The sequence below is a fragment of the Hemicordylus capensis genome, chromosome 3, assembly GCF_027244095.1.
Source record: "Hemicordylus capensis ecotype Gifberg chromosome 3, rHemCap1.1.pri, whole genome shotgun sequence".
Lineage (NCBI taxonomy): Eukaryota > Metazoa > Chordata > Lepidosauria > Squamata > Cordylidae > Hemicordylus > Hemicordylus capensis.
In genome coordinates, this window is record NC_069659.1 from 127,688,379 (window position 1) to 127,715,750 (window position 27,372).

General features: G+C 46.3%; 1 protein-coding gene across 1 annotated transcript in view; it reads right to left on the bottom strand.

Moving 5' to 3' along the window:
- SHOX (short stature homeobox) overlaps positions 1-16,520 on the bottom strand; it is a 29,360-nt gene extending 12,840 nt beyond the window's left edge. Inside the window, exons 1-4 of the mRNA XM_053312892.1 lie at positions 15,772-16,520; positions 11,537-11,745; positions 2,352-2,409; positions 2,166-2,254 (exon numbers count right to left, since the gene is read on the bottom strand). Of these exons, the coding sequence (XP_053168867.1) occupies positions 2,166-2,254; positions 2,352-2,409; positions 11,537-11,745; positions 15,772-16,096 (681 nt within the window). The 5' untranslated portion in view covers positions 16,097-16,520. The remainder of the gene's footprint in view (positions 1-2,165; positions 2,255-2,351; positions 2,410-11,536; positions 11,746-15,771) is intronic.
- Between the last annotated feature and the right edge of the window lie 10,852 nt (positions 16,521-27,372).

Here is a 27,372-nt window from a genome sequence, read left to right on the forward strand (position 1 = left end):
GGAGGGCTGGAAGCAGAACCATCTACCCCTCCCACCCCCACCCCGCCTCCCACACCCTGCCTGGCGAAAGAAATGTTTTTCTGGCTTCCAGATCTTGCTGCCTGAATGAAACGGAATCAAGTTATGGGCGGCAATTCTGGGTGGCTTTTTCAGCAATTCTCACAGACCTCTCTGCAGCAATCCAAGGCTGCTGTCTATACACGCACAGCCAGCTTTCACACATGACACGCGCCTTTGATCTGGTTGTTCCCCCGTGCCGTTTGAAATAGTTGCCAACTATTCAGCCGGTTTCTGCAGCTCTGCTCTTAACAGCGGCTTTAATCTGTAAATGAGAATCCATTGCATGGAGATGAACGTGATGACTGCCCGTTGCTGCAGTACAAGGTTCTGTTAAAGGCACAGCAACTTCGGCCATCGAAAAGTTGGCAACTCTAGCTATCCTATGTGTCCGCGCTGCAACAGAGAGCTCCATAAAATGCGCATTCTTCGCCTCGAATCATAACACCACCTGATTTAATTCTCACGTGTGAAATTGCGGAGTTGCCACTCCAGTTCTACTGGGGATAGACGCGGCTGCCAGATGGAGGGCGCTAGCATTTCGATGAAGCCAGTTTTCTGAAGCCTCGGAGGACAATTCTAGCAGCTTGAGAAATCACAAGGGTGCTACATGATATGAAAGAGGAGGCAGATGTAGACAGCACAGAGGCTGAACCGCCCAAACTGCGTCTCTGCTTCTTACTGACTCTCCCTTACGCCGCATCCTTCCTGTTCATTTCGTCATGCTTTCCGCTCCTTCTTGTCAGGCTAATAAAGATGTGTTGTAAACTCCCTGGAAGGATAAGATTAAGCCTTCTGGTGAGGTAAAGAGTCGTTCCATTTTCTGCACAGCGTCGAGCACAGTGCTAGCAGCTAAAGCTCCATTCAGATTTTTAGGACTCCTTACAACAACCTTATAAGGTAGATCCGTAGTATTTGTGCACGCCCCCGCACTGCATATGGGGGCTGAAGGTAAGAGATAATCGCCTAATCCTCTCGATGAAATGATCTTAGGTGTGCAAGGGAAATTTTACAAGGAATTCAGTGACCCACTGAAGTGGTACCACGCAGACAAAGGGTCACCATCTCAGCGAGAAAGAAGCTCTTAGCTGCGAAATTCAGCTCGGTGACTTTCTGCAAATTCCTGTCTCTCAGCCTAATGTGCATGACGACGCTTGACACAGAGTGTAGGGACAACGCGGCAGTCACAGCTGTACTAACTTTTGAGCAATGAAAGCAAACGCGAAAGGAACCCTACATGCTGGTAGATGGAGGAGTTACCGCGGTACGGTTACGTTTAGCAAGACTTCCCCTTCGATGCGTTCTGCATATAAGGATTGCCACCTTCCTTCTCTGGCGGGTGAAAACTGCTTTGCCCTTAATAAGCAATTGACAGGCAGAAATCCAACAAGTGCATCCTTAGGAAAGCAAGTGTTATCGTTATCGCACGCTTCCTCCAAAGAGCTCAGGGAGACATGCACAACAACCCTGTGAGGTAGGTGGCTGGCTCAAAGCCACTGAGTGAACTTCCTGGGGATTTGGACTCAGGTCCGAGATTCTAACCACGATGGTCACACTGGATCTGGATTGTTCGCTACTTCTCTTTCTCTCTTTACTTCTATAGTCTAGTTATTGCTGCGACTATCCTCTGGAAATAGGAATCAGCCCTTGATGTTGCACTCTACTCTTCTTTCTGGAGGACTTTGGTACCCCTAATGGGGGACTAACAGGAAGAAATCCTACTGATCTGGCTTCTCCATCCCCGTGCTGGAGAACCCTGCAGTTATCGCATTTCTGCCCTGGATATCCTTGGAACATGTAAAAGGTTCAGAAGAAAGATCTTCTGAGCACGTGCAGAGTGCATATACTGTACTGACTAGCATTGCTCATTCATGATCTGGGGCAGAGAGGTGGCCAAAGATTTCCAAACAGAGAGGCATGACCTCTTGGCAGACACAAGCCCTGTCTCCTCCCATGTAGAGCTAAGCACCGCCCCTTCTGTCTGACGACCTGCTCGGAAGGCGTATCGATTTCTATGTAAAAGACCCCTTTGCCTAAATGTCGGTGTTGCAAGCGCAGAAGGAGAATAAAGACAGGCAAGGGAGTTAATAGGAAGAAAAACGAGCTACCTGTTGGAAAGGCATCCTCAGGGCGCCCATGTTCACGTAAGGTGCCACCCGGCAGGCGTCTAAATGGCTGGCCGTCCCCAGGATCACCCCTGTAGGCAAAAACAAGGCTTTGTCAGGAAGGAGCTCCCTTGATCTGCCCAACTTCTACCCCAGTCCACCCAGCTGGCTCTCTCCAGTCGGACCCACCTTTATGCATCTGGTTCTCTTGCTTTCGGCATTTGGCTCGTCTGTTCTGGAACCAAACCTGCCAAAAGAAAAGCGGAGGACAGACTGGTCACACTAATCGGCCGAGATAAGGAGGGAAGTTTGGTTTACAGAGTTTCCCTGAAAGCCGGAATGCCGGGACCCCTGGCCAAAGTTTGGGTTGCTGAACGGCGAAAGGCACCGTAACAGGAGCCATTTAAACGTGTCTTTCCCCTGACTACGGTTATGTATTCCGCGTACATCGGGATTAGTCAGATATTAAGATCTTTAATAGTAGGTAGCAGTGGTAAGTACTGCAAGTGACAAGTTACTCCATGGAAGGAAGGAAGATTGGGAGACATTTTTTCCATGTGCCCTGTACGATACCACCATACATGGGCACAGCTATCAGTTCTGTTAGTATTTTATTGCATTTTAAGATGTTTTCTATTTTGTACACCGTGACGAATGGCAATATAGAAATATACAAATCAATCTATCAAGGGAACTTGATCTACAGTATTTTTCTCTCTTTCTCTCTCGTTGTTGAAATTCATTCATTCGATTTCTATGCCGCCTTTCCAGAAATGGCTCAGGGCGATTTACACAGAGAAATAATAAATATAAGATGGCTCCCTGTCCCCAAAGGGCTCACAATCTAAAAAGAAATATGATAGACACCAGCAACTGTGCTGGGGGTGGACAGGGCCAGTTACTCTCCCCCTGCTAGATAAAGAGAATCACCACGTTAAAAGGTGCCTCTTTACCAAGTTAGCAGGGGAAATGACTGTACCTCTGATTATATTAAACTAGCTGCATTCAAACAGACCAGGGGTTGCCACAATTCTGAACTGTAAGGAGGCAGGGAAGGACTGGATAGACCCCTTTATTTGGGGTGGTCAATTTGAGGCTCTCTACCTGTTGTTGGACTACAACTCCCATCACCCCCAGTCTCAAATAAATTGCGACGACTGCGGATAATGGGAGCTGTAGTTCATCGACATCTAGAGATCCTCCCTTTGTCCACACAGACACCAGCCCTATAGCCTGGAAAGATTATGACTTTCGGAGTCATCTCTGATGAGGGAGAAAAGGCCACTGCTGATCCGCCGATAGAGGTGAAATGAGTTTTATGTGCAGAGCTTGGGAGTTGCATAGAACTCCTCATCGTGCAGCTGCGAGAAACCTACTCAGTAGTAAGTCCCATTGAGTACAGTGGGGCTTACTCCCAAGTAAGCAGTGCAGGAATGCAGCCTTATTGATGCAAACATTCTAGTTCTTCGGGCACATGAGATCTAACTAAACACACTTCAGCCCCTAGAAGAGAGAAAAAGAGAGTAGAACCGGGCAGAGAGGAGCTCAATTCCCATTTCTGCTGTGAATATACTCATAATTTTGTCCTTGGAAAGTCGTCCTCTTTCAGTCCTCAGCGCCCCCAGCTGTAAAATGGGAATCTCACATCTGGATTCCTAAGCATGTTTACCCAAAAGTCAGATTTCGATTGAGTGCGTTTAAGAGGAGTAGCCGTAGTGATCTTCCTCAAAAGATCAAAAATCCAACTGCTCTGTGCTATTAAGGCAGCAACCCGCTGAGCATGCCGGCTGGCATGAAGGAGACGTGCTTCCACGTCAAGATGGATGGGAGGGTCAGACCGCCACATAATCCTAGTTCCCTTCGAAGATCTAAGAAACAACACAGTGACCTTTAACGGGCTGGAGATTTCTATGGAACATGCCCCAAACACAGGTAAATACAGGGACTGCTGTGCTGTTCATAGTTACAGACCTAGTTTTCATTGAGATGGAAGGCTTCGTGCGGCTGGCCTGTACCACCAGCAGATTATGCATGGTCACGTGAACCAGTGCTTATGCTATTAGTTTATTTATTTAAGTTCCTCACAGAGAGAAGACTCTCTCCATCATCAACTTTTTTGCCTACACGATTCTTTCTTTTTATTTTTATATACATGTTTGTGGTACGAAGAAACATTCGAGGATGTGCAGTCTGAAGCGGTACAACCCAAACACAGGATTACAGCCTCAGTGAGTATTAGGCCTTCAAAGAAGTATTTCCCAAAATCTTTCGCCCTTTAAATACATCCAGAAGCAGTCAGCAACGTTCTATACGAAGATGCGGGTGGCAGACATTGAGAAGGGAGATTCGATAAATCAGATTATAGAATTCCAAACTGTCTATTTTTAGAGCATTTATTCTCTGTCTCATAACATCAATATTCTAATGTGCCTCACAATATATGTCATCTTTGTATCCCCTAATAGCAATATGCAGGTCAATCACACACACCCTCCTCCCCCTCCCCCCACCCAAGGAAAGGTACTTTGGCAGGCGCTCCTAGTGCACAGAAAACCATTGAATGGTTTAGAACAATAGCCACCTTGTGGGTTGTATCAATGACCTGGCCAGAAACAGAGATGCTCCTGAGGAACAATTACGTGCGGTGTAAGATACGTGGGAGATTCTGCTCCAGCAGAGAGCTGGAGATCGTGAATACAGGCTGGGCCTAGAAGAACGGGCATATCCAGTCCTACAGAGCTCCTTGTGTCCAGTCGTAACATGCGCGCGCGTACACACACACACCAGCGTGCATGAGGGAGTGCACTCTCGACACAACAACTACAGGGTTAGCAATCAAGCTTTGCCGGCTGCCTAAATTATAGGCGGGGACAAGCTCTGAAGGCGGCTGAGTGACTGACTGAAGGGGGAGCAGCAAGTCAAGGTTTGATGCGGAATCCCCTGCGATTCCCCAGCGCCATCCTCAGCACTGGAGGAGATGACTCTGAGACAAGAAGGGAAAGGGATTGATCATTGTCAAGATCATGGACAGTCGGATCATCAGGGTGCTCGAGGGGGGGGGATGTTATCCAGTCTCACCCGGTAGGGAGGACCAGCCCCCTCATCTTTCCTTTACTCAACACATACACACATATTCCTATGGCAGGGGTGGGCAGTTTGAGGCTCTGAAGCTGTTGTGGGACTACAACTTCGATCATCCCCAGCAACAATAAAATTGTGCCTGCCTGGGGATGATGGGAATGTAGTCCAACAGCGCCAGTGCCTCAGGTTGGCCACCCCTGTCCTATGGGATATATGCAAATGAAAATGGTGGGTGCAAAAATACAGCTGACATTCTCAAAAGAGCACTAGAGTAAAAAGAAAGAAAGAAAGAAAGAAAGAAAGAAAGAAAGAAAGAAAATCGCCGAAAAACCCCTAAAAATTAGAGTTGGGCGCTTAAAAGTTATCTATGCGCCGGAAGGTGGCTGGGAATCCAGCCCAACCATAGGCTTCTGTCATCTCCAGCATTCTCCGGGCTAACGGAACTGGCCGGAATATTCCTATTCCGGTCGGAAGAGACCGAAAAGGGCCTCCTTGGTTTTTTATTTGTTTTGTTTGTTGTTTTTTACATGTTATATCCCGCTCTTCCTCCAAGGAGCCCAGAGCGGTGTGCTACATACTTAAGTTTCTCCTCACAACAACCCTGTGAAGTAGATTAGGCTGAGAGGGAAGTGACTGGCCCAGAGTCACCCAGCAAGTCTCATGGCTGAATGGGGATTTGAGCTTGGGTCTCCCCGGTCCTAATCCAGCACTCTAACCACTACACCAGGCTTGCAGTTCCTCTATGAACTTCTTATAACTGATGGATCAGTCAGTCGGTGGAATTTCCTTTCCTGCGTAAGGACGTCAAAGAAAAAAGCTTCTTGGAAAGGCGGGCCATCACCGTTTGCCACAATAAACACAAGACTTCCAGACATTCTTTTGACCTATTTCTTGCTTAGTGCCGTAGATAAGTTCTGCTAATGCTTAGCTTTGCTCCATTTTATGTTTTCGGGTTAGATTTGCTATCTATCTATCTATCTATAGATAGATAGATAGATAGATGCCACTAAATGTGTGTGTGTGTGTGTGTGTGTGTGTACACACACACCCATTTTATATATATGCCACTATATATATATATATGCCACTATATGCCACTATATATGCCACTATCTATGTATATTTAGTGGTGTGTATATATATATGCCACTAAAATACACGACCTTTGATCCACACCGCAACACGTGTAGTGCTTGGGTATCCAGAAGCAAGTTCCACCACCGGTTCAACGAGGCATAGGAGTTTTATGAGTACTTTCCCATTGGGGAGTCGCTTCCGAATCAGCATAGGCAGGGCAGGATTGTACTGCAGGTAGGATACAAACCGGTTCAGGCTTCAGTCCTAAACACACTCAATGGAGTAAGCCTCATTGAACACAGTGGAATTTACTTCTGAGTAATCATGCTTAAGATTGCATAAGATGCATAAGATTGCTCTTTCTTGGGAGTAATTCTAGAAAAGCAGTCCTATTGGTTAGTTGCAACAAAAACTCCAGAGTGTCCTACTGTGGCACCTCAAGCCTGCTCACCCGGTGGCTCTCTTACATTTAGCAGGGGGAGAACAGCTGTCCTTATTAATTCTCCTATAGCGTCGCTCTCAGTGGCTTTCTCCTTTGTGATTCTGTTTAGAGGGTTGTGACTCACTTTAGGACGAGGAACTCTCTTTTCATGCCTTTGGATCTGTAACGGACTTCTGACAACTTTTTTGTTTTTGTAATGCATATTAATACACGGAATAATCATCTTAACCAGCAGCAAATATATTGAGGCATGAGCTTCCGCTGACTGCCTCACCAGTCGCAGGGAAGTTCAGGATCACTGAACTCCGTGGGGCTTCTTTCCCAGTAAACGCGCTTAGGAGCACATTGCAGGGCCGCGCCACTTACTTGAAAGTAAGCTCAACTGCAGTCGTTGCTACTTAATTCCAAGAGAATATGAGGGATTGGGTGGGGGAGGGGTTAATCCAATTGATTTAAATTCAAGCTAAATGAGTGTTATTTTACTGGGTTGTGGATCCGACTGCAAATCCGCAACGGGATGGCGTCATCCTGGCTTTTCTATTCGTCGTTCCTGCTGACTTTTTAATAGGATTTACTTCCAGGCGACAATCAAAATCTTTCCAAATTTGGATTTAAGGAATTATTTCTAATCCTGCCACCAGGATTTCTTTATTTTTTTACTGCAGTTCAGTAAACCTCCTTTAATACTGGAGATTCCCGTTTTTTATAAATTCGGGGCGGGGGGTGCCCCTCTATATATCTCTGGAGTGCCAAAGAGCATGGGCGTCTGCCCCACGGGAGAGTGAGAGAGAGATTTCGCAAATATATTTAAAGGATTATGACTCTCCTCAAATGCTCTGTGTGGTTCCCTGCCCTACTCTCGAAATCTCCCTTTAGTCCGCCACCTTTTTCCAAGACCGATCAAATCTGGAAGTTAAGTAAACACCTCTTCGCCCCGCCCCCTCCCAGTTCTTCCACTTGCCAAGCTGATCGTACGATTAATTAACACTAACTGCACTTCCTACAGCACATTTCGCCTCCAAGCTTTCTCCAATTGCCTTAATGATGGCCATTTACAACGGAGTAATTAGTGCAAAGAAAGGCTTCCAAAGGCATCAATTATCCAGGGGTACTTGAGCGGCTTTCTTAACGCAGGAATTGGGCTCCTGCGCTTTAGAACACGTGGGTTTCTCGTTTCTCGGCTCCCTCCCCCCACCACCACCACTACAGGTCGACAATAAATGATACCTCGAATTAATACGGCGAGTTGTAGAATAGAGACGGCTCAGTTCCGAGGCGGTCTGTGAACTTTATGAAAAGAGGATTCCTCTCTTTTTGCCAACATTTCATTTGGCGCTTCCATTCTTTCTATTTCTACGTCATCTCCCTTCGCTCAAAACGGGGTTCCTAGAAGACCGCAACCTAAGGAAGTCTTTGGAAATATAGAACTAACTTCACTACCTTGTGAAGCCTCTTGACTTCAGTCAGACTAATGTTTCGAACCTGAACCTGTTTCTTAGAAATAACTTCTGTTGATTTTACTGAAACGTGTGTTTCACGTAGGTGTCCTTAGGGTTATGAGTTTAATCAACTTCTCTCCGAATATTTCTGATTTAGATTGGTAGCACATCCACCAAAGTGAACACCTCATTTGAAATAAACATAGACATCTTTTTCTAACACGAAGCTACCAGCGACAGAAATATTATCTGGGAATGACATATTTACACGACGTGTATTCTTCATCATCATCATATTCCATGTTAAGAGCGCAATCCCTAAATCACATCATTTTAATCCGGATTCATTACTCCTAAATCATGTACCACTTTTGGTTCTTTATTACAATAATTCATTAGACAGGAACGTGCTTTCGAAGAGTTGGATGCGAAACTCTGACAGTGGATACACAAGGGTGGCTAACACATATTACGGGATAATTGAGTGAGCGAAGGTGCAGATGGTCCAGAAAGCCAAGATCACAGTTCTCATAATCGACTCTGGAACCACCACCACGCCCTGCCTCTGCTAATTCGAATTAGAAGAATCCCTAAATCACTCATAAACTGCAGTTTATTCAGCTAACCTCTCTACCCCGGGAGAACCTCATCCACCCTAGGGTCGCTTATTCATTTCCTCCAACCAAATACACACATCAAGGGCACTGGCGCAGGAACGTGGCAAGTCGGGCACTGGGAGAATTTCCATGCCTTGCTCTCTAGGCGCCTGATTGTGAGTATCGCAACCACCGGCGTGGCTATAAAATCGTGGGGAGAGGTAACTAATCCGAGTTAAACGTTGCTGAATACCAAGGGAACTGGAACCCGTAAAGGAGGGTTCTTAGCACTGCCTCTGCTGAGCTGGAAAACCACGCGAGCCCCTTCCCTTTGCGCTCTGGAAGAGGGGAAGGAGAAAGTGAGGAGGAATAAAAGTGATGAATTAGCCGGCGCTCGCAGCCATAATAAATCAGCCCGGGTGTGATTCCCGATCAATTCCAACTAGTCATGAATATGCTAAGTAAAGCACAGGACAGTGTTTTAGACAGTTATTTCTTCATTAAGGATCACTCAGTGATTTCTTTCACAAATGCTCTAATCTGATTTCCTTTTGATTTCCATTAGAGACAGTGAATAATGACATTTAATTTAGCCCTGCGCCATAAAACTCAAAGATATTTGCTCGTAATTGAATTACTGCCTGCTCCTCACTATGGTCTCATAACTTTCAATTATAACCCTGACAGCTGGGCGATATGAGTTGCCGGTACAACACTAAAAATAAAAGGTTAATAAGGAGTAGCTACCGTAGGAGCTCCAATTTATTTACAGCACATTTCCACTCTAAATTGAAACTAGATCCTTTAACAACAAGGGACAGGCGCTACAGACTGAGATTAGGAGGCAATTCTGAGGGTATTAAAATATCTTTAGGTTTTCTCCCACAGTGTCCTTACTTCTCTTCCCCACCCCCGTCTCTCTTACTAAGAAGAAGAACAAAAAGCCGATCGAGCCCTACTTGGCCGATCAAGACCTGTTCATGTTTACATTAATGATTCTCTCTAAGACAGTTCTCTCCAGCCCATCCTCTTTCAGACGTTTCTTGCAGGGTGGAGGGAGAAACCTCCCGCGGGAGAAACGTATGAGAGAAGGGAGGAAGGCTGTTGGGGGAAGGGAAGGGAGGAGACGGAGAGGTGGGTGGAATATTTCACAAGCTGCAAGTACTTGAGACACCAATTTTCCTGTAACTCTGAATATCCTGTTAAGGTGCCGCGGCACTACGGTAATAAACTACTTGAAAGGAGGAGTGCAGAATTCAATTACAAGTAATTTATTTTTATAGAAACACTGCAAGTAATTTATTTTTATAGAAACGCTACATCAAGGCTCTGGCAAGATATTATAGGGCTTCGGCTAGAAGAAGCTGGGAAGATGACATAAAAGTTGATGTGCTCTTCAGCCAAAGTTTAATCTTTGTATTCATTTATCTTGGGCAGTTAGATCAATCTTCTCGGGCGCCCACCGACGCCACCGCCTCGTTCGCCTTCTGAATGCTCCCCTGGTGGTCTCTGTTTAATCGGCTGCAAATCAAGGAAGCTCATTCCGTTTGGGGGGCTTTAGGTTTTAAAAAAATTGAAAAGAGGGGCCTGATTCCCTACTCCATTTGTTTTGGGGAGAGAAAACCAAAATAGCAGGGATTTTAGAAGTTAAAGGACAGTTCGGTTCTGGGAGGAGGAGTTGAACATAGGCCTTCAAGCTATTCAAAAACGTAGTCTTTACGAGTTTTACCCACGCCCGCACACCCTCTACGCATTGGTGGAAGTAAATCATTTGAAATCGGTGGCATTTCAGTTCGTACTTCAGGATTTGGAATCGGTTTGAGACTCTCTTTTTCAGTGTCTATCCAGCCCCCACCCTTTCCGACAGGGAAATGGAAATTTAGTTAACTAGAAGAGGTTTGGTTATTGTGTTAGGTCATTCAGACAGAATAAAAACTCTAATGGAGCGTGATCTTCACGTGTCTTTGACCCTGAAGCTACGCTCTATCACGCTCCACAACTCTACAGGTTGATCTTATTATTTCCCTCGTTTACACAGCATCTGTTTGCGGAGATCGATGCTACGACCATCGCACTACTGAAATCTGTTTGTTTTTGCTTTCTTCATTCCTTATGTCACACACAAGACTAAACGACCGATATTTGTAGCTGCTATCAAATAACAATCCGTGCTCGCCCATCCGCCCTGGCCGAATCACCAGGAGACCGACAATCCAAACATATTCTCAAGGTTTTGAAAACATTATATTTTAAGGGAGATCGAAAAGCAGAGCAGATGGGGTCCCATGAATTCATCATACTCTTGTTATGCAAGTCAAATGGAGGCACGTGTCTCCCTTGACTCTGGATAATCCAGTCCCAAAGCACCCAACCAGGCCAGCTTTATCCATACCAATTGTTCTCCGAAGTTGCCCCCTCCCCGCTCCACCTTCTTGGAACAAAAAAAATGATACACGAGGAGAAAGCAGAAAGCGATCGGGGTGTGTAGCTGCTAACTGGAGGTGCTAATCAAGCATCTCATTGGCTAGTAAAAGGTTCAAAGGTGCTTCGAAGGTTCTATGGAAAGTGAACGTTGTTGTAAGGGGCGAGAAATCGAGAGCAGCAGCTGGAATGTCTCCCCTCGGCTTCCCCCCACCTCCAGCTCCCCCAGCATGCTTCGTGCCACGGAAAGGGGTTAATGTGCTAGAGATCCGGAGTGAGGCCAAGAGCTGTGTCTTCTGCCTGGCCCTCTAGTCTTACCTGGACTCTGGCTTCAGACAGCCCCAACCTTTGGCTCAGCTCCTCCCTCATGAAGGCATCCGGATAATGCGTCTCGTCAAAAAGCCTCTCTAACTCGTTCAGCTGTTCCAGTGTGAAATTGGTTCTGCTTCTCCTCTGCTTCAGCTTGGTCTGGCCGTCTTCGTCTTCCGATTTCACGTCCTCCCGCTTGTCTTTGCACTCATAGATCCCTGCCAGGGGAAAGGAAACGAGCACAAGACAGCTGGGCACCAGAGGCCTTTCCTTCACGTCCTCCCAAAGACTGAAGAGGCCGTGGGGCACAGAGTGTCCTCAGCAAACCTGACAAGAGGAGTGCTGGCCCCCTGCGCCCATAGAAAGGCAAGCAAATGGCCTACTCACAGGGCTAGGGTAGCACTTTGTCTGGGGATGAGGTAGTAAGTTTTCAGATTGCAAAGAAGGCTTCATCTAGCAAAAATAGTTCCCAGCAGTATTCTTATTCAGCGCACAAACGATTCCCCACCCCCTCATTTTCCCATTCAGCAGTTACTTCCATAGAACCACCCCATGTTGCCCATATTGTTTATGTACTGGGAAAGGGTGTGTTTGTGTTTATGTGTGTATGTCTGTCTTTAGAAAGACTTTCATTAAGTTTACAGTTTGTATAGGAATCGCAACTCTCTTACTAAGGTTGCCGGCTGTCCCTCATTGTAAGAGAGCCTCCCTCTTTTTTACACACACACACACACACACACACACACACACACACACACACACACACTTACACTTTAGTCCCAGCATCATAGACCTCAGTAGAAACAGGCCATCAGTGCTATGGAGTGTGGCCTGGTTTTCTGAACTGCCCAGCCCCCGGAGCATAATGACAGACAGAGCCAAATGTCCACTCAACTAAGGCCGAGCGGGGTAAGGGGGGGGTGGAAGGAAAAAGACAGCATCTAGAAGCCATTTGGGGACGCCAACAATTCTTAGTTAGCTGGATCCATTCCAGTCCGTGGAAGGATGCTCTGAGCTGCTCCGGGGTCTCAGCATACATTGTGGAGTTGTTGCGGGCGGGAGGATATGTTGTTTTGTTTCTAAAAACCATGAGGGATCCATCAAACTAAGCAATGAAATCAGGAGAGAGCAAGAAGTTTCCCCCCTATATCCAGACAAAGATAACCCCAACAGAGAGGCATCAGTAACAGGGAGAGGGCATCGGTCCGGCATATAACAATATAACCTAGCGCGGGAATCGATCAGACGACCCAGATGAATGGAACTGTCTATGGAGGCGGCTCGGACTGAGAATGAATCAGACAAAACGACCAGGTGAACGGGCGACCTCTGGCCAGAGAACACTAAAGCCGCCTTTGGAGGGCCCTTGTTGTTTTGCAAGGGCAGAGAGGTATTATTAACCAGGGATGTCTCTAGCCAAAGAAGGCGAAGGACTGTCCTTCCCAGGGAAGCCTTCTACGCCTAGACATACAAACCAATAAGACACGCGTCGCCCTTACAAGACCCCGCCGCCGTTCCAAAGGACTGGAGGAGAGAGAGAGCTCTGTTTCTTGGTGCCCTTCCAGAAAGATGTGGCCTATAATCCTCTCTGCCCCGCATCCATGCAGCCTAGTTGACCCGCTGGCCTTCTCTAGAGCCCCTCTCTTCCTCCGACCTGTCACTCTTTGGGAAAACGTCGCATCTCAAAAAGACAAGGAGAATGTAATGGCATTAACTGTTGGCGGGGTGGAGACGAGTTTGAAATGGTTGGCTGTCATAGATCGTCTGTTCTGAAAGCAAGAGGAGCTGGCCATACGGTGAGACGCGCGGGGCGGGGGCGGGCGTGCAATATTAACTTTCTCTTTGGGCTGCTGCAGCCGGAAAGCCCAGGCCACACAACAGCCACGAATCACGCCTTAGCCGAAGCATCTTCTCCCACCCCCACCCCGCACAGGAAGTGAGCCCTATTGAGTTCAATGGGACATTTTCTATTCATCTCTAAAGGCATTTCTTAGAAGTAAATCTCACAAATTCCAGCATAACAGACCTCCATAGAAAATGTGATTGGGGTGGGGCCATGCACAGGGACTCATTTACTGTTTCTCCCTGTAATTGTTGCTTTAAGGAAATAAAACCATTGTCTCATCCAGTGGTCCCATGAAATCAATAGAGTTTATTTTCAAATGGACATGTGCAGCCCTAGTCACTTCCAGTAGTGTTGAAAGTAAACCCTATTGATTTCACTATTTTACTTAGCGGATAAACTCAGCACTATTTTAGTTGGCGGATAAATCCTATCCTACCTATTTTCAGTGAGGCCATTGCAAAGGAAAGGTGATTAGAATCCTAGTCCAAAGCCTCAAGATGAACATAATGGAGAAGAATGATTTCCTTAGCCACGGATATATTGCCATATTATTCCGTATGAATGTGATTACATTTTCCAAAAAATTATGAAGAATCCTCATATTAATAATAGTAACAACAATGTATTATGGGGCACACGCAGCTTTTTGTTTGCCACTGAGTAACTGTGAAATTGACCAGACAAAGCTTCATGGTTCTAAGGGATTACTACACTCGGATCTCTCAACACATTATCTGGAAGTAACTCGTATTGATTTCAGTGAAACTGAGGCAGCCTGCTTATTTAACATGCAAATAAATTATCATAGTATGCCCCCCCACCCAAGGTTTGAATGTCTACTCTCCTCACACAACTCCTTTGACATATACATGTTCCAGCGTTACAAACATTCACAAATATGGTAATAATTTGTATTCGACGCCTGTAATGTTTGTTGTAGTTCCTCCATGAATTCCTGGTACTTGAGATAATGCGCTCTTAAATTATTATTATTTTAGTAAAAATGGATGATGCCTTAAAATATACATAACTATCTATATAGATAGATTACAAGTTTAACCATATAGTAAACAAGACTTTTCTATAATATTTTATAGAAACATATGCAGGGCAAACTGGTAGGTCTGAACTATTCCCCCCCCCCCCCCCACATTAGTATTATAAAACTGAAGCTGAAGATAATTTAAGCTCTCATTCTCTCCTGCTTCTAACCTTTCACTTTAGATTAGAATGAGTTTAATACACACACACTATTAAACACAACCGGAAATTGGGGTTAGGGGCATGTAGGGTTTAGTGAAAAGGCCTTTCTGAAAACGATAGAATAGCGGTTGTTTTGTTTTGTTTCGTTGTGTTGGTAAATGGATGAAAACCTACAGATTACTTGAAATATATTGATAAAGTCAATACCAATTTGCGTTATTATTTCAGTAAACAAACGAGCAGAAAGAATTGTGGGAAACAGGGGTCGTAGACCATCGGGGTTTCGAGTGAGTAGTCCCTCCAAATTTACCTTAAAGCACACATAACGCAGGCAACATATTCAAAATAGAGAGATATTGACAGGCCCGTCCTAGTTTTCATGTTTAAAAGAAGTCTGTAATCAGGTTTGCCCAAAAGCCTTAAGAAGCAGAAAATCTCTTCAAAAGGCAACACTTTCTAAATGACTCCCCACCCCCTTTTAATCATATTTTAAAGATTGTAGGCGGCTGTGAACAAAAAGGGGTTGCAGAAAAATTCGATCTAACATCTGGGACTGGGAAGGGAGGAAGGGACGGAGCTCGGGTGAAACTGACGAGAGAGACAAAACCGGGGGCGAAGGGTTCGTTTCGGTTTCTCCCTCTGTTCAGTTTTTCTTTAGTTGGCTCCCGCTAATCCCTGACTTCGCTTAAAAATTAATAACCAGAGTCATAATTCAGTCACTAAGTGGAGTCTTAATTAGGCATCCTGACTCGATTCACACTCCCGCACAAACGCACACACAACCCAAGCCGAGTTTCCCAAATTAGGCAAGCGGGGGCGAATTAAGCGGTTCGAGTGGGCAGTTCGTCCTTTCGTTAAACCTGCTTCTTTCTGGTCTATTGTTCAAAACGCCTGAAGGGGGTGGGGAGCGAACCAGGAACTGAAGTTCGCTGTTCTTTTGCACCGCAAAGTAATCCCCTCTTTCGATCGCTGATCTGATTTCATGTCATGTCATTGAAAGGGCCGTTTTGAGGGAGTGCTGGGTTTGTCCAGAGGAGACTGCTGGCCCTCGAAGGAGCGGGAAGCGGTCAAGCGTCAGGGCCTCCGGATGGTGTGTGGGGGGTGGGGTGGGGGAGGGAGAGCCAGACGGGGCGTGGGGCTCCGAGCAGCCTCCGCCGGTGAAGCTGGCTCGGTGGCGGAGCTGGTGGCGGCTTACCTTCCGAGGTCCTGCTGGCGTGGTTGAAGTCCTTGAGCTTGTCCTTGTCGCCCTCCGCGTGGTCCTTGAAGAGGTGCACCGGGCAGTGGGCGCCGCTCTCGGCCAGCTCCTGCAGGCTGGTGGCGTCCGAGTGGCCCAGCTCCCGCGACCGCGCCAGCCCACTCTCCAAAACTTCCCGGTACGTGATGCTCTCCTTCTTGTTGCCGTTGCCCCCGCCGCTGCCTCCGCCGCCGCCGCCACCGCCGCCGCCACCTCCACCGCCGCCGCCGCTCTCTTTGCTTTTCTGGTCAAAAGATTTGGAGACAAACGCTGTAAGTTCTTCCATGGCGACCCGGCTGGGGAGTGGGCGGAAAAAACGCAATCTTGATCCACAGTGAGATCCTCCGGCTCCTGGATTTGGCGGGGTTGGCGGTGGTGTGTGTTTGCACTCAGAAGAGCTGGGAGCGTGTCCTTCTGGTCCAGGCTGCCGTAAGGTGCTTTGCTTTGGTTTAAATCATTATCGTTCTCTTCATCACCATCATTACCATCATCATCAGTACAACAACAAGACCACGTCGAAGACGGGGCGCTGTATAGGGGTTAGATCACTCCTGCTGTTATTTATGCCTTTCAATTTGAGATCACACTATTTATACATGGCTACCTCAGCCCAGCCCCCAGCTCTCGCTGTCTCCAGCAATTACTGCCTGTTCCATAGTCGCGGGCGGACTCCGAGGAGCGATCTCCCCCACCTCAGGCCAGCAATTGGCTTTCTTTGCATTTCATCACGCGTTGGCATCCGTTGCACCTTGATTTAGAGAAGCCAAGGGGGGGGGGCGGGAGAGAGAGAAATCCAATGAAACTCGCCCCACTTCTCACCCACCTCTTCCCAAACAGGTATCTATCTGCATTCTTCTCAATGGCTTGTAGAAACGAGAGGGGGAAACACACACACACACACACACACACACACACACACACACACACACACAGAGTCAAGGAAGACTTTATTGGCTATAAGGAGACCCTGTGCTGATGGACATACTAGGGGGGGAATCTCATCCAGCATCTAGTAACTCTTGATAGACAACCCAGAAGCGAGCGGAAAAGAGGGGCGGGGGGATAGAGGGAGAATGAGAGTTGATCTGATTGTTCATTAAAAAAGGCAAATTTGCTCAAGTGGAGACGTGGATTTCTTGTTGGTTATTTCATTGCAGTTGTTGAGTTTTACTTCTTTTTTTTTTTTAAAGCACAATTCTAAATGCCACCTTGGTTTCAAATGCATCAAAATGTTATTTTCGAAGTCTTGCTTAGATTTCTCCTAGTTGAGGGAAGGGGGTGGGGGGGCTCCAGAGGTGTCTGTCTGACTGGTCCATAGGGAGAGGGACTCCAGAGGCTTCTATAGCAGGGTCGGTTTCCTTTCTAATACTGACAGATTCCAGCGAGTAGCAGCCGTGTTCTCCTCTTTGCGGCAAACACACACAACAGACGGCCGTGTGGTGTGGCACCCTAAAGGCGAGCCCGTTGATTGTAACATAAGCTTGGATGAGCCCGAGCCCACTTCGCCAGATGTCATGCATGAAGGGGACTCCGGCCCAGGAGAGTTTGGGCCTCAATACACGTGTTCGCTTTTAAGGTGCCGCCAGACAGGCGGTTGTCCGCGCTGTTCTGCTGCGGAAGAGGCGCGAGCACTCTGCCTGTCCATCAGAACAGATCTCGATCGATCTATTCCAACAGACCATTGGGGGAGTCTTCTAGTAGAGACGGCCTGTAACAAGGAATGCCCTTGCCTATGAACAACATCAGAATATTGAATTGTCTATATTATGGGGGAATGGGGGGGGGCTGTCTGGTCCAAACACGTGTTTCTACTTGCACAAGGGCCATCTCATTCGCTTCCCTGCTTGCAACCTCTCTACTGTCTTTTACTTCCGCAATGCTGTCAATGTTACCCAAACACACGTGGAGCCCGATCCTGCAGGTTTACTCAGAAGCAAGTCCCACTGATCTCCAAAGCATACTGCCCCGAAGCAAATAATTAAAACCCAGGAGGCTTATTTGCAGGTAAACATTAGTCTGTTACTTGGAAATCAACGCCAGTTCTATCAGCAGAAGTCGACTACTAAATCAACGTCATTTCAGTATCCAGACGCTGGCATTAAATTCCCACAGGATCGGGCGGAACAAATGCCTGCCTCCCTACAATGACGTTTCCTTCCACATATTAGCAAATGGACAGAGATCGATATGAATATCAAGTTGGGACTCTCCTCCTCCTCCTTGATAGGGGGAGAAGAATGGTCACATCTCAGATCTCCAAATATTTAACATTTCACAGATTTGCGTCTATTGTTAAGGAACCCAGTGTGATGTCCAATCCCATGCCCTAACAACACAGGATGCTCTAAAGCGTCAGGCAAAACTTCACAGGCGAATTCGGTTCTCTGGTCTCTGCTTCTGGTCTCCTGTATCCTTAGCTAGAAAATTGATTAAAGGAGAATTGATTAATGGACACGTATATCGCATCGCCCCCTTCCCCCCGCCCCCACGGAGCTTGGAGGACGGAGTTCTTGTTTCCTTTCTAGCACTGCCACACGCTCCCCCTACTCCCCCTCCACTCACACACTCTACACCTTTTATTGAGTAAGTGGGGCTTACTCAATTGTATGGGAGAAAACTCTATTCCAAACAGTGGGACTTACTTCTGAGTAAAGTCGCATAGGATCGGGTTGCCCATATATTTAATTAGAAGTTTTTAAAAAGTAATGTTTAAATATCGACTTGCGTTCCCTCTGGTGTGTTTAGGATTGGGGCATAATAAACTTTGGGGATAGTTTTAAATCATTAACAGAACACTACATAGCACACAGGCACACACCCTCTTCCGTTCTGCCACCCCCTCCGAAGTCTGTTTTTAATTAATCCACTGATACCCACTACAGCAGCCTTGGCACCTCCACCAAGGGAGAGTGGAGGCACGGAGAGGAAGAGAGAGGAAACAATTAATAAAAGCGCTCTTTAAAAGGAGATCAATTCCGGCGTGAATTTTAAAATAATTATCTGGAGGAACTAGGATTGATCGTTTGATCTTGGCGCAGCCGATGGGCCTCCTGACGTTTACGAAGGTCTCTCGCTTTTTGCCTTAAGCAGAGCTTGTGCAGCCAGCGAGGAGACACCGGCGCCCTCCGTTCGTCTTCAGGCAAACACCAATCCGAGGCGAGTAAATATATAATCGATGCGAATCGATAATAAAAACATAAAGGGAGGTGTGTTGAAATTGCATTGTAAAGGTTTTGCGGCTCAGGTGGGGAACATTGGCCGCCCCGATCCTAGCCATCTTCTTGTTTCGGATCGGGATTGCAGCCACATAGATATTTATCACATTTTTATTCCAAACACCCTCCAAAGAGCCAATATATCTGAGGTTATGCATTTTATCTTCACAGCAACCCTATGGGGTAGGCCGACACACACACACACACACACACACACACACACACACACACACACAGACCCTCTGTACTCAGAACACTACAAACTTGTATCCAATTGTGGATTAACTTGGAAAACCCAGCATCCCAGTTTGCAAACACTCGCGATCTGCCTGATGGCAGTCTGAAGCTGCATCTCTTAGAATGCACTGGAAGAGAGCGGACGGCAACCCACTGGTTAACAGCCTTTAGTAGGCTCAGGCAGTTGAAGGGTAACTAATCAGCATTAAGTGATCTGGAGGATGATCATGGGCATACTCGGGAGACACGAATTTTATATTAAATTAAAAATAAGCAAAGGTCAGATTAGCAAAGACCACCCGGTCTCTGGAGATACCAATATAGCAACAGAACCACTAAGAGAAATGACCCTCAAAGAAGTGCCAATAATGTTTTTTTCATTAAGTTGCCCTAAATTTAATTAAGTTGTCCCGAATTTCTTCTGGCTCCTGTTCAAGGGTCACCGCCTTTTGGTTATATTGGTGCTGGTCCCACGGTTGTTTGTTTGTTTTGTTTTTTGCTGTTTCTGGACATATTACTACGAAATAGGACAAACTGGGGAATTCAGCATCTCAGCAATAGAGGAAAGAATTTCTACAATGTATTTTCGCCACCCTCACTGTTTCACAATGCTGCTATTTTTGTAAGTACCACTCCGAGCCTAAGTACGCAGGGCCGCTTCACACGTGACGTTTTGTTTACGCTCAGATGTGAAGATCTTACACGGGTCTGTGTTCTGCCATTAGAAACTTCCTGACGAACGTATACCCAGGCAAAAGATACACACACGCAAACATTAGCGTAGATCAGGTTTCTTTTCCTTTCTTCGTTGTTCTACACCCTTGGAGAGAAAAGGTCATGTGTGAAAATGATTCAACCCGTGGTGTGAAAGACTGTAATCTTAAACACATTTTTATTACACGAAAATTTGTTTATAATGGCTTTCTTCCAAGGCATTTAGTATGAGAGTGTTTCGCAGATTCCTTTTTTTAAGCGTTGCTTTTTCTTTTTTGTTAGCAGGTAGGCAAATAGGCAATATCTGATCACCTCTGAAATCGGGAGGAAGCTAATCCCCATTTCCCAGGATCTCAAAGTTTCCTAGGATCCCAAAGTCATGACCAATCATTTCCACTTCATCAGTATGTGATCTATCTATCTGTCTATCTATTTCTTAGTTGATTTCTTCCACCTTTCCCTGACTAGCAAGAATTAAAGGCGACCCTTCTATGCCGGGTGAACTTTCTCACCTGGTAGGGTGCCTTGGTCATCATCTGCATCACCCTGCCACGTGGCTAGGAGGAGCTTAAACAGATGTCAGGTGCAGATGTGTAGCAAAGTGTGTGGTGCCATGGGTAGTCAAAACCATCGTCTGTATAAGCCCAAAACATGTCTTGCTAGGTCGCGGTTCTCTTTGGACGACCTTCTTCTAGGACCCTCGGCAGCAGGACCAAATCCCTGTCTCTGGGCCTGGACTGGAGGCTCAGCGCTCAAGGGCTGTGCCACTCCCCTCAGGAAGAAGCGAGGCGTGGGGGATGGGGATTGCTGCATCCATATAAGGGCCCTACTGAACTCCAGCCGGGGAAGCAAAACCGCTTCCATATTTTCCCCTCTGACATTTTTACGAGCGTCCCGTGGTAAACATAGGTTCGCCTATTTGCAACACAAATTAGGGTTCGTTCTCTGCTCTGAGTTGATGAATTGGGCCATGGAAAAAAAGGGGGGCAAAGGAAAAGTGTGGGGAGAAAGGCCAAACGCTGGATTTTCAGGGAAGAGCGAATTTGGAAAATGAGTATGTGACCTAGATCCCCACGGTAAGATTTAGGAACTTTCTCCCAGTAGCCTGCTTTGCCTTTCAGGAGATGACTCTGGACCCCTCCTGTCCCTACTACTAGGAAGAAGCCTGCTTTGTAGATGTAGTCTGGCAGTCAGTGTCTCTGCCACCCCTTGCGCCAGAGAACTTCCCGGTGACTCGTCTCTTCCTCGTGCCCCTATCAAACCCTTTCCGCTCTTCAGGCGTCGCCTAGCCAGACAGCAAGAAGCGCTCTCAAATGCTGCCCACACAGGGAGAAGCAGGAGTTGCAACCCAGAAGCTACAAGCCAACCATTGACAAGCCCGGGATTCGGAAAGAGAGAGAGAGAGAGTGTGTGTGTGTGTGTGTGTGTGTGTGTGTGTGTGTGTGTGTGTGTGTGTGTGTGTGTGTGAGAGAGAGAGAGAGAGAGAGAGAGAGAGAGAGAGAGAGAGAGATTAAAAATCTGCCAGACCAATCCGGCTTGTAACTCTCCCACACCAACAAGCATTGATCCAACTGCGAACAAGCCAGCTTCAGGCTGCAGCTTTCCCGAGATCCATGCTTGATCGCTTCCTGAGGTCAAGCCTCAACACACAGACCCACAGGCACACGCATCTCCGTCTCTTCCACTTTGGGGACAGATTTTTTTTTTTTAAAGCTTGTTAGAGGGGAAGGGACCTGAACGCAGCTCTCTCAGCGCCCAGAAGTGTTTCCCTCCCTTCTTTCTCTCTTTGCTCCGAATCAAGGAAACGGGTGTTCTCCCTCACCTCTTTAAATCGGAGTGAAAGAAGAAAAATAAAGTTGCCTTGCAGTTGTTTTGATGACAATCCGAAGGTCTGTGAGGCCGAGAGGGCATCCTCTGTGTGCCTCACCTCTCTCCCACTCTGGTTGTAGTCCCCACCACCGTGGCGGCTTTATACTCCGTCCTAGAGAGCAATCAATTTCTTGGGCCTTAGGGATTCGCTTCGGGGGGAAGAAGAAGAGAAGGTTTAAAAAAAAAAAAAAAGACCCCCGCAGGCTTGGGAATCTGCCCCTCACCTCCCTCGCGCAGGCCCGGTCAGAGTCAGTCCAAAAGACTCAAGAGACCCCCGCAGCTCAGGCCAGCAACATTTGCGGAGATGTTTCTGGGTCAGGAAGGCCTCCACTGGGAAGCGGCGATCAAGAGTGAGGACAAACTGGGCGGTCATAAGGGCGCCGGTGACTGCGTGCGTCGGTCGCTGTATGTGTGTCTCCCCCCAGATACATACTGCGTCCCATCTAGATCTAGTTTAGATCTCTGTCTCCCTCCATGCCTCTGATGCTGCCTCTCGGCTAAGAGCAATTCTGGAATGGTGCGATTCAATGTGAATGCAGGACCCTGGGCCCATGTTGCGGGAGGACGGAGGTGAACTTCCACTCTGTGGTACTTGCGCTATGACCTGGTATATTTATTGCGCATCTGCATCTGTAGTTGTGTTAAGTAATCCAGCGTTAGCGACAGTCGTCTATACGCACCAGGCAAGGCCACTAAACACTCGGGAAATGTTACCGAGTAAATAACACAACAAAGTACTTGTCGCCTAACGTGCAGACGCCTCAGAGAGAACATTTCAGCAGGGGTCTCGCAGGAGAGCTTTTATTTAACCTAGCTTCAATCCATCTTTATGATCCTTCTCTGGCGACCGCTCGGGAGTTGCTCTGCCTCTAATCTGGAAACGGTTTCTGAAGGAGGCCCCGGATTGGTAAGCATTTCCCAAGGGCGAGTGTGACTGAATCTCTCTGTGACGGCGGAGCCCGCATGTAGAAGCCACCGAAGCTGATGCTGATGATAAACAGGGTGATGATGTTATTAAAACTTCCAATATTTGCTTTAAAGATCAAATCAATAGCTAATCACTGCTCTTTTAGCATTTAACGTAGGAGCAAAACGCTCCCTCTCACTCTCCCCGCCCCCGCCGGTTATTAATTCTCCGACCGTTCTCCGACCATTGTACATAAAATCTCCGGCTGGAGAGTCCCGGATTCCGGTAGCTTTTTGACTGGCTTACATGAAAGCGAATAAACATCTTTTTCGGAAAATGGCCTTTCCATCCAGCTTCTCTTGCCCTTCCAAGCCCCAGTTCCAGATTGTCGCGGCACATCAGTTCACGAACAATTTGTTTTATTAATGAAAATAGATGCAGCGTTAATTTTTTTTTTTTTGCGAATGCGTGGACGCTGTCTTCCCTTTTTTATTTCCTTCTATTTTTTAACCTCCTCTGAATTATAAAATATTTATAAGGATTGATCGAGGGGTTTCAGAGAGGGTTTCCCCCCCCTTAACACATTTCATATGAGAGATTTTTTTAAAAATAGAGCTCGCCGTCTCTTTCATGCGCTTATTGATTTAAGCAATAGCCGCGTCTCCCATAGAGGAGCTAATAGATTTTAATTCAAATAGAGGCCCTCAATCCTGATTATGAATGGATTGGATTGATCCACCCCAGCCACACTGCCCATCTTATAAAATTTAATAAAAGGCGTGATTATGGCGAGGGAATGCATCGCCATGGTCACGTGACACCCTCTTCCCCACCCCCCAATTTAAAGATTTATTTGGGAACATCAGATGGCCACCATAGGAGGAAATGTGTTGGGATAAATCACCCTTTATATTAGGAACACAGGCTTAATTCAGCGGGAAGTTCTCTTGCGCATGTCATAGAAATTAAGGGATGCTCTTTCGCAATTCCCATACATTAAACGGGACTTGCGCAGGAGAACTTTCCTCTGGATTTGGAATATGGTTTTCCGTTATAATACACTCTTGCAGTATATCCCCTTAGACATCCAAATACTTCTTTGCAAGTATAATATTTGGGCTTTTAAAAAAAAGGCGGGGGAGGATGAATATCCTTCAGGAAACATTAACCATCAAATATCTTGGATGGCTTTTGTGGATGGTTAAAGTTACTTTTAGGAGGAAACCTATAACTTCAAACTAATAATAGATCGAGATTCACTGTGCGAACATAGTATATGGGATGAATTAATTCAGAATCAGCCGTTTCAGGGTTAATTTCCACGGTAATTAACAAAACGTGTCTTATTCTTAAATGCTGAAGACTGGAGTACGATCCATCCAAAGTTCAGCACTTTTACATTCTTTTAACTTTGGCTGACTGGAGCCGTGGATTCTTGCATTCTCCTTCCAAATGGTGAAAAACATAGGAAGGGAAGAAATAATGTGAAAGAAAGAAAGAAAGAAAGAAAGAAAGAAAGAAAGAAAGAAAGAAAGAAAGAAAGAAAGAATATTCTCATCTTGTCTAGCAAGATTAGTTTTGTTGATTTAGCCCTAAGAACAATAGGTTATTCACGATGAAAACTAAATACATACATACATACATACATACATACATACATAGATACATACACCTAGAGTAGATTTTAAAATGTGGGAAACCCCCACAATGAGAAATTGAAAAACCCCTGGTAAAACCCTGTTCATTTCTGATGGCTCATAGTTGTAAGAACCTTGTGAATATCTCCTTTACTCAAAGTTGGGAAGAAAAATATATGCAGCCTTCCTATATATATAATGAGCAATCTCTCTTCCCCACTCCCAAAGACCAATAGGCAGATATAGATATAGCTTGTTCCATTCCTAACGCCCTGGCCCTGTGGCAACACAGTACATCCACCTTTACAACAGCCCTGTGAAGTAGATCCATTTTTAATAGGATTGCAGGACTAGGTTTAAGGTGCCGCTCCAAAACCTGGGTGAAGCGCCAGGATGCAGCCCTGAGAATGATATGTGAAGCAGCCGAGTAAAGCAACGTGAAATAAAGAAGATGGTACTATTGGGTATGTGCAGACTGAATGCCTTTCTCTGACCACAAAGAGACCCCACTGGGATTATAAGGAAGGGTTTCCAAAACATACGGTATGACTTCCTGAGAATCTGGAGCCCCGGCGCCTTTCAGCAACTGGAGCGAGATCTAGTGTCAAGATTAGTTCTCCACTGGAACCGGAAGTTGGTCATTCCTCCCTGGAACGCTATAACCAAGAGAGTTTAATTGAATATTTAAAGCTTGGCAACTCTGTATTAGCGGACTACCCTTGAAGGAGGCTGCATTCTTGAAGGAATTACTCTGTTCAGCTGACAGCCGTCTTTTACCAGTAGTATTGAGAACCTGGGTTCATAATCTCATCCCACCACTATACTGTCATGGGATGAGATTGGGTCAGTGGGTGAGATAAGAATGGGTCAGTGAGTGATACCTGTGAGTCCAGTTTATAAAAACCAAAACCCAAAAACAAACCCAGGACAGAGAATAACTGCAGATGGACAAAATGAGAACTCAGCCTGGTCTGCAAACTGCACCCACATAGGAGGGCCTCCACAGAGAGCAGTTTCTGTGGTTTGTTAATATCTATTGAAGGAGATGCTGGTTTTTGTTTTGTTTTGTTAAGCGCAATAATGATTCACAACTGAGTGAAGCAAAGAGGGCATATTTGTCTTTCGATAGTTTTCAGGGCATAGTTTTTTCTAGGTTGCCCCAATGTGCGAGAGAGAGAGAGAGATTTTGTAAATTGTTCACATTTCTACATTATTTTTCCAACTAGCATTCCAAGGAACTGTTACTTTCCCCCAATTCTCAGGGAAGATTTATGAGATCATGAAGGCGGCTAGTGGAAATATTATACACTGGAAGTTTGGCGTCTCTCTGGGATTGTACACCATTTGATAGCCACTTCCAGATGTTAATAACTTTTGCGCGTGCACTCTCTCTCTTACACACACGCACATGGATTAGAAGGGAAGCTATCTATTTAATTTTCTCCTCGAAGGAAGGCAACCCTAAGGTTGTTGGGGATTGGGTTTTTCTTTCATTCTCCTGAGAACTGATGATACTCACACAACTGGATGAGTGGCCCTCTCGGGTGCTGTAGCTTCAGAGAGGGTAACTTGCAACCGCAATAGTAGGGGAGGGGGGGATCATCCCCCTCAGGGGGATCAGACGCTAGAGCCTAGCTCGTAGGGCTGGCTTGTTTGTACAGAAGTGCCCTAGCTGCCTGCGTACCTGTGCGCTCTATATGCACCTGGACACACACAGTCGCCGATCCGACTCAGAAATTTTGCCTTACTACTTGGAAAAACAAGTTGTCTCATGCCGGTGTCTGTGGTTTACTGGCTTCTTCTTTCTCCCACTGGCCTCTCCGAACTGGGAGAAGGAAGATTGCTCTAAGTAGATGTTCAGCCCTAATTCCTCAGTTTGGAAGTAAACCTCCCTGCTGCCTCTGGAAACAGCTTCGCAGGAAGTGTGCCCAAAGCGCCGATTTGAATCCTCCAACACTTCACTTTTAAAACCTTGTTGATTTCAGTATCCTTAAGATCGTGCCAACAAACTTCATGTAAAAATGCCGGGCACCCTCTGAGGCAAGATCAACTTTAAGACGAATACCCCTTGCCTCTGTTCATTTCGGACAAGCTCCAACTAAAATTAATAGCAATAGCAATAGCAATAGCACTTACATTTATATACCGCTCTATAGCCAGAGCTCTCTAAGCGGTTTACAATGATTTAGCATATTACCCCCAACATTCTGGGTACTCATTTTACCGACCTCGGAAGGATGGAAGGCTGAGTCAACCTTGAGCCCCTGGTCAGGATCGAACTTGTAACCTTCTGGTTACAGGGCGGCAGTTTTACCACTGCGCCACCACAAAATTAAGACACCCTCGCCCCCATTTAAATGCTCGAGGTTTTTTACATCACAATCCTATTACTCGGGTCCCACTGTGTTCATTTATAGGCCTTACTTCAAGATAAGTATAGTCCGTCTTAAGCCAGTATAGACTTACTTAGCGCTGCCATTGAAAGTAAAAGGAGTTTAGTTTTGGCTGGACGGGCCCTGTCGATTTCAGTGGGACTTGCTTCCAAAGAAACATGTTTAGGATCAGAGTGTAATATGCTTAGACCTAAAATATGTGCAGTCTGATCCTAACCAAGTTTGCTCGGAAGTAAGCCCCATTTCAAAGGAGTGCTCTCCCAAGTAAGAAGTTTGCTGTCTTGTCCCAAGGAAGAAGTTTGCTGGGAATACATTTTATTTAAATCAGTGGAACAGCTTTTCACCATCTCGCATAATTGTGTTGCTGGACAAATAAGGGGGAGGTAAGTTGTATTGGAAACACTGAGGAAAGTCTGATTTCCCAGGAAAGAAGACTGTAGGTATTTCAAGCTGATATGGCCTCAGCCGCACCTGGCCCTCAGCAGCACATTGACCCTGGTTTTCCTACTGACACCAACAGGGCTCAGCTCTCAAGAAAATGAGCAACCTACCGAGATGCACGCTATAGAGCAATGGCCGATCCTATGCAC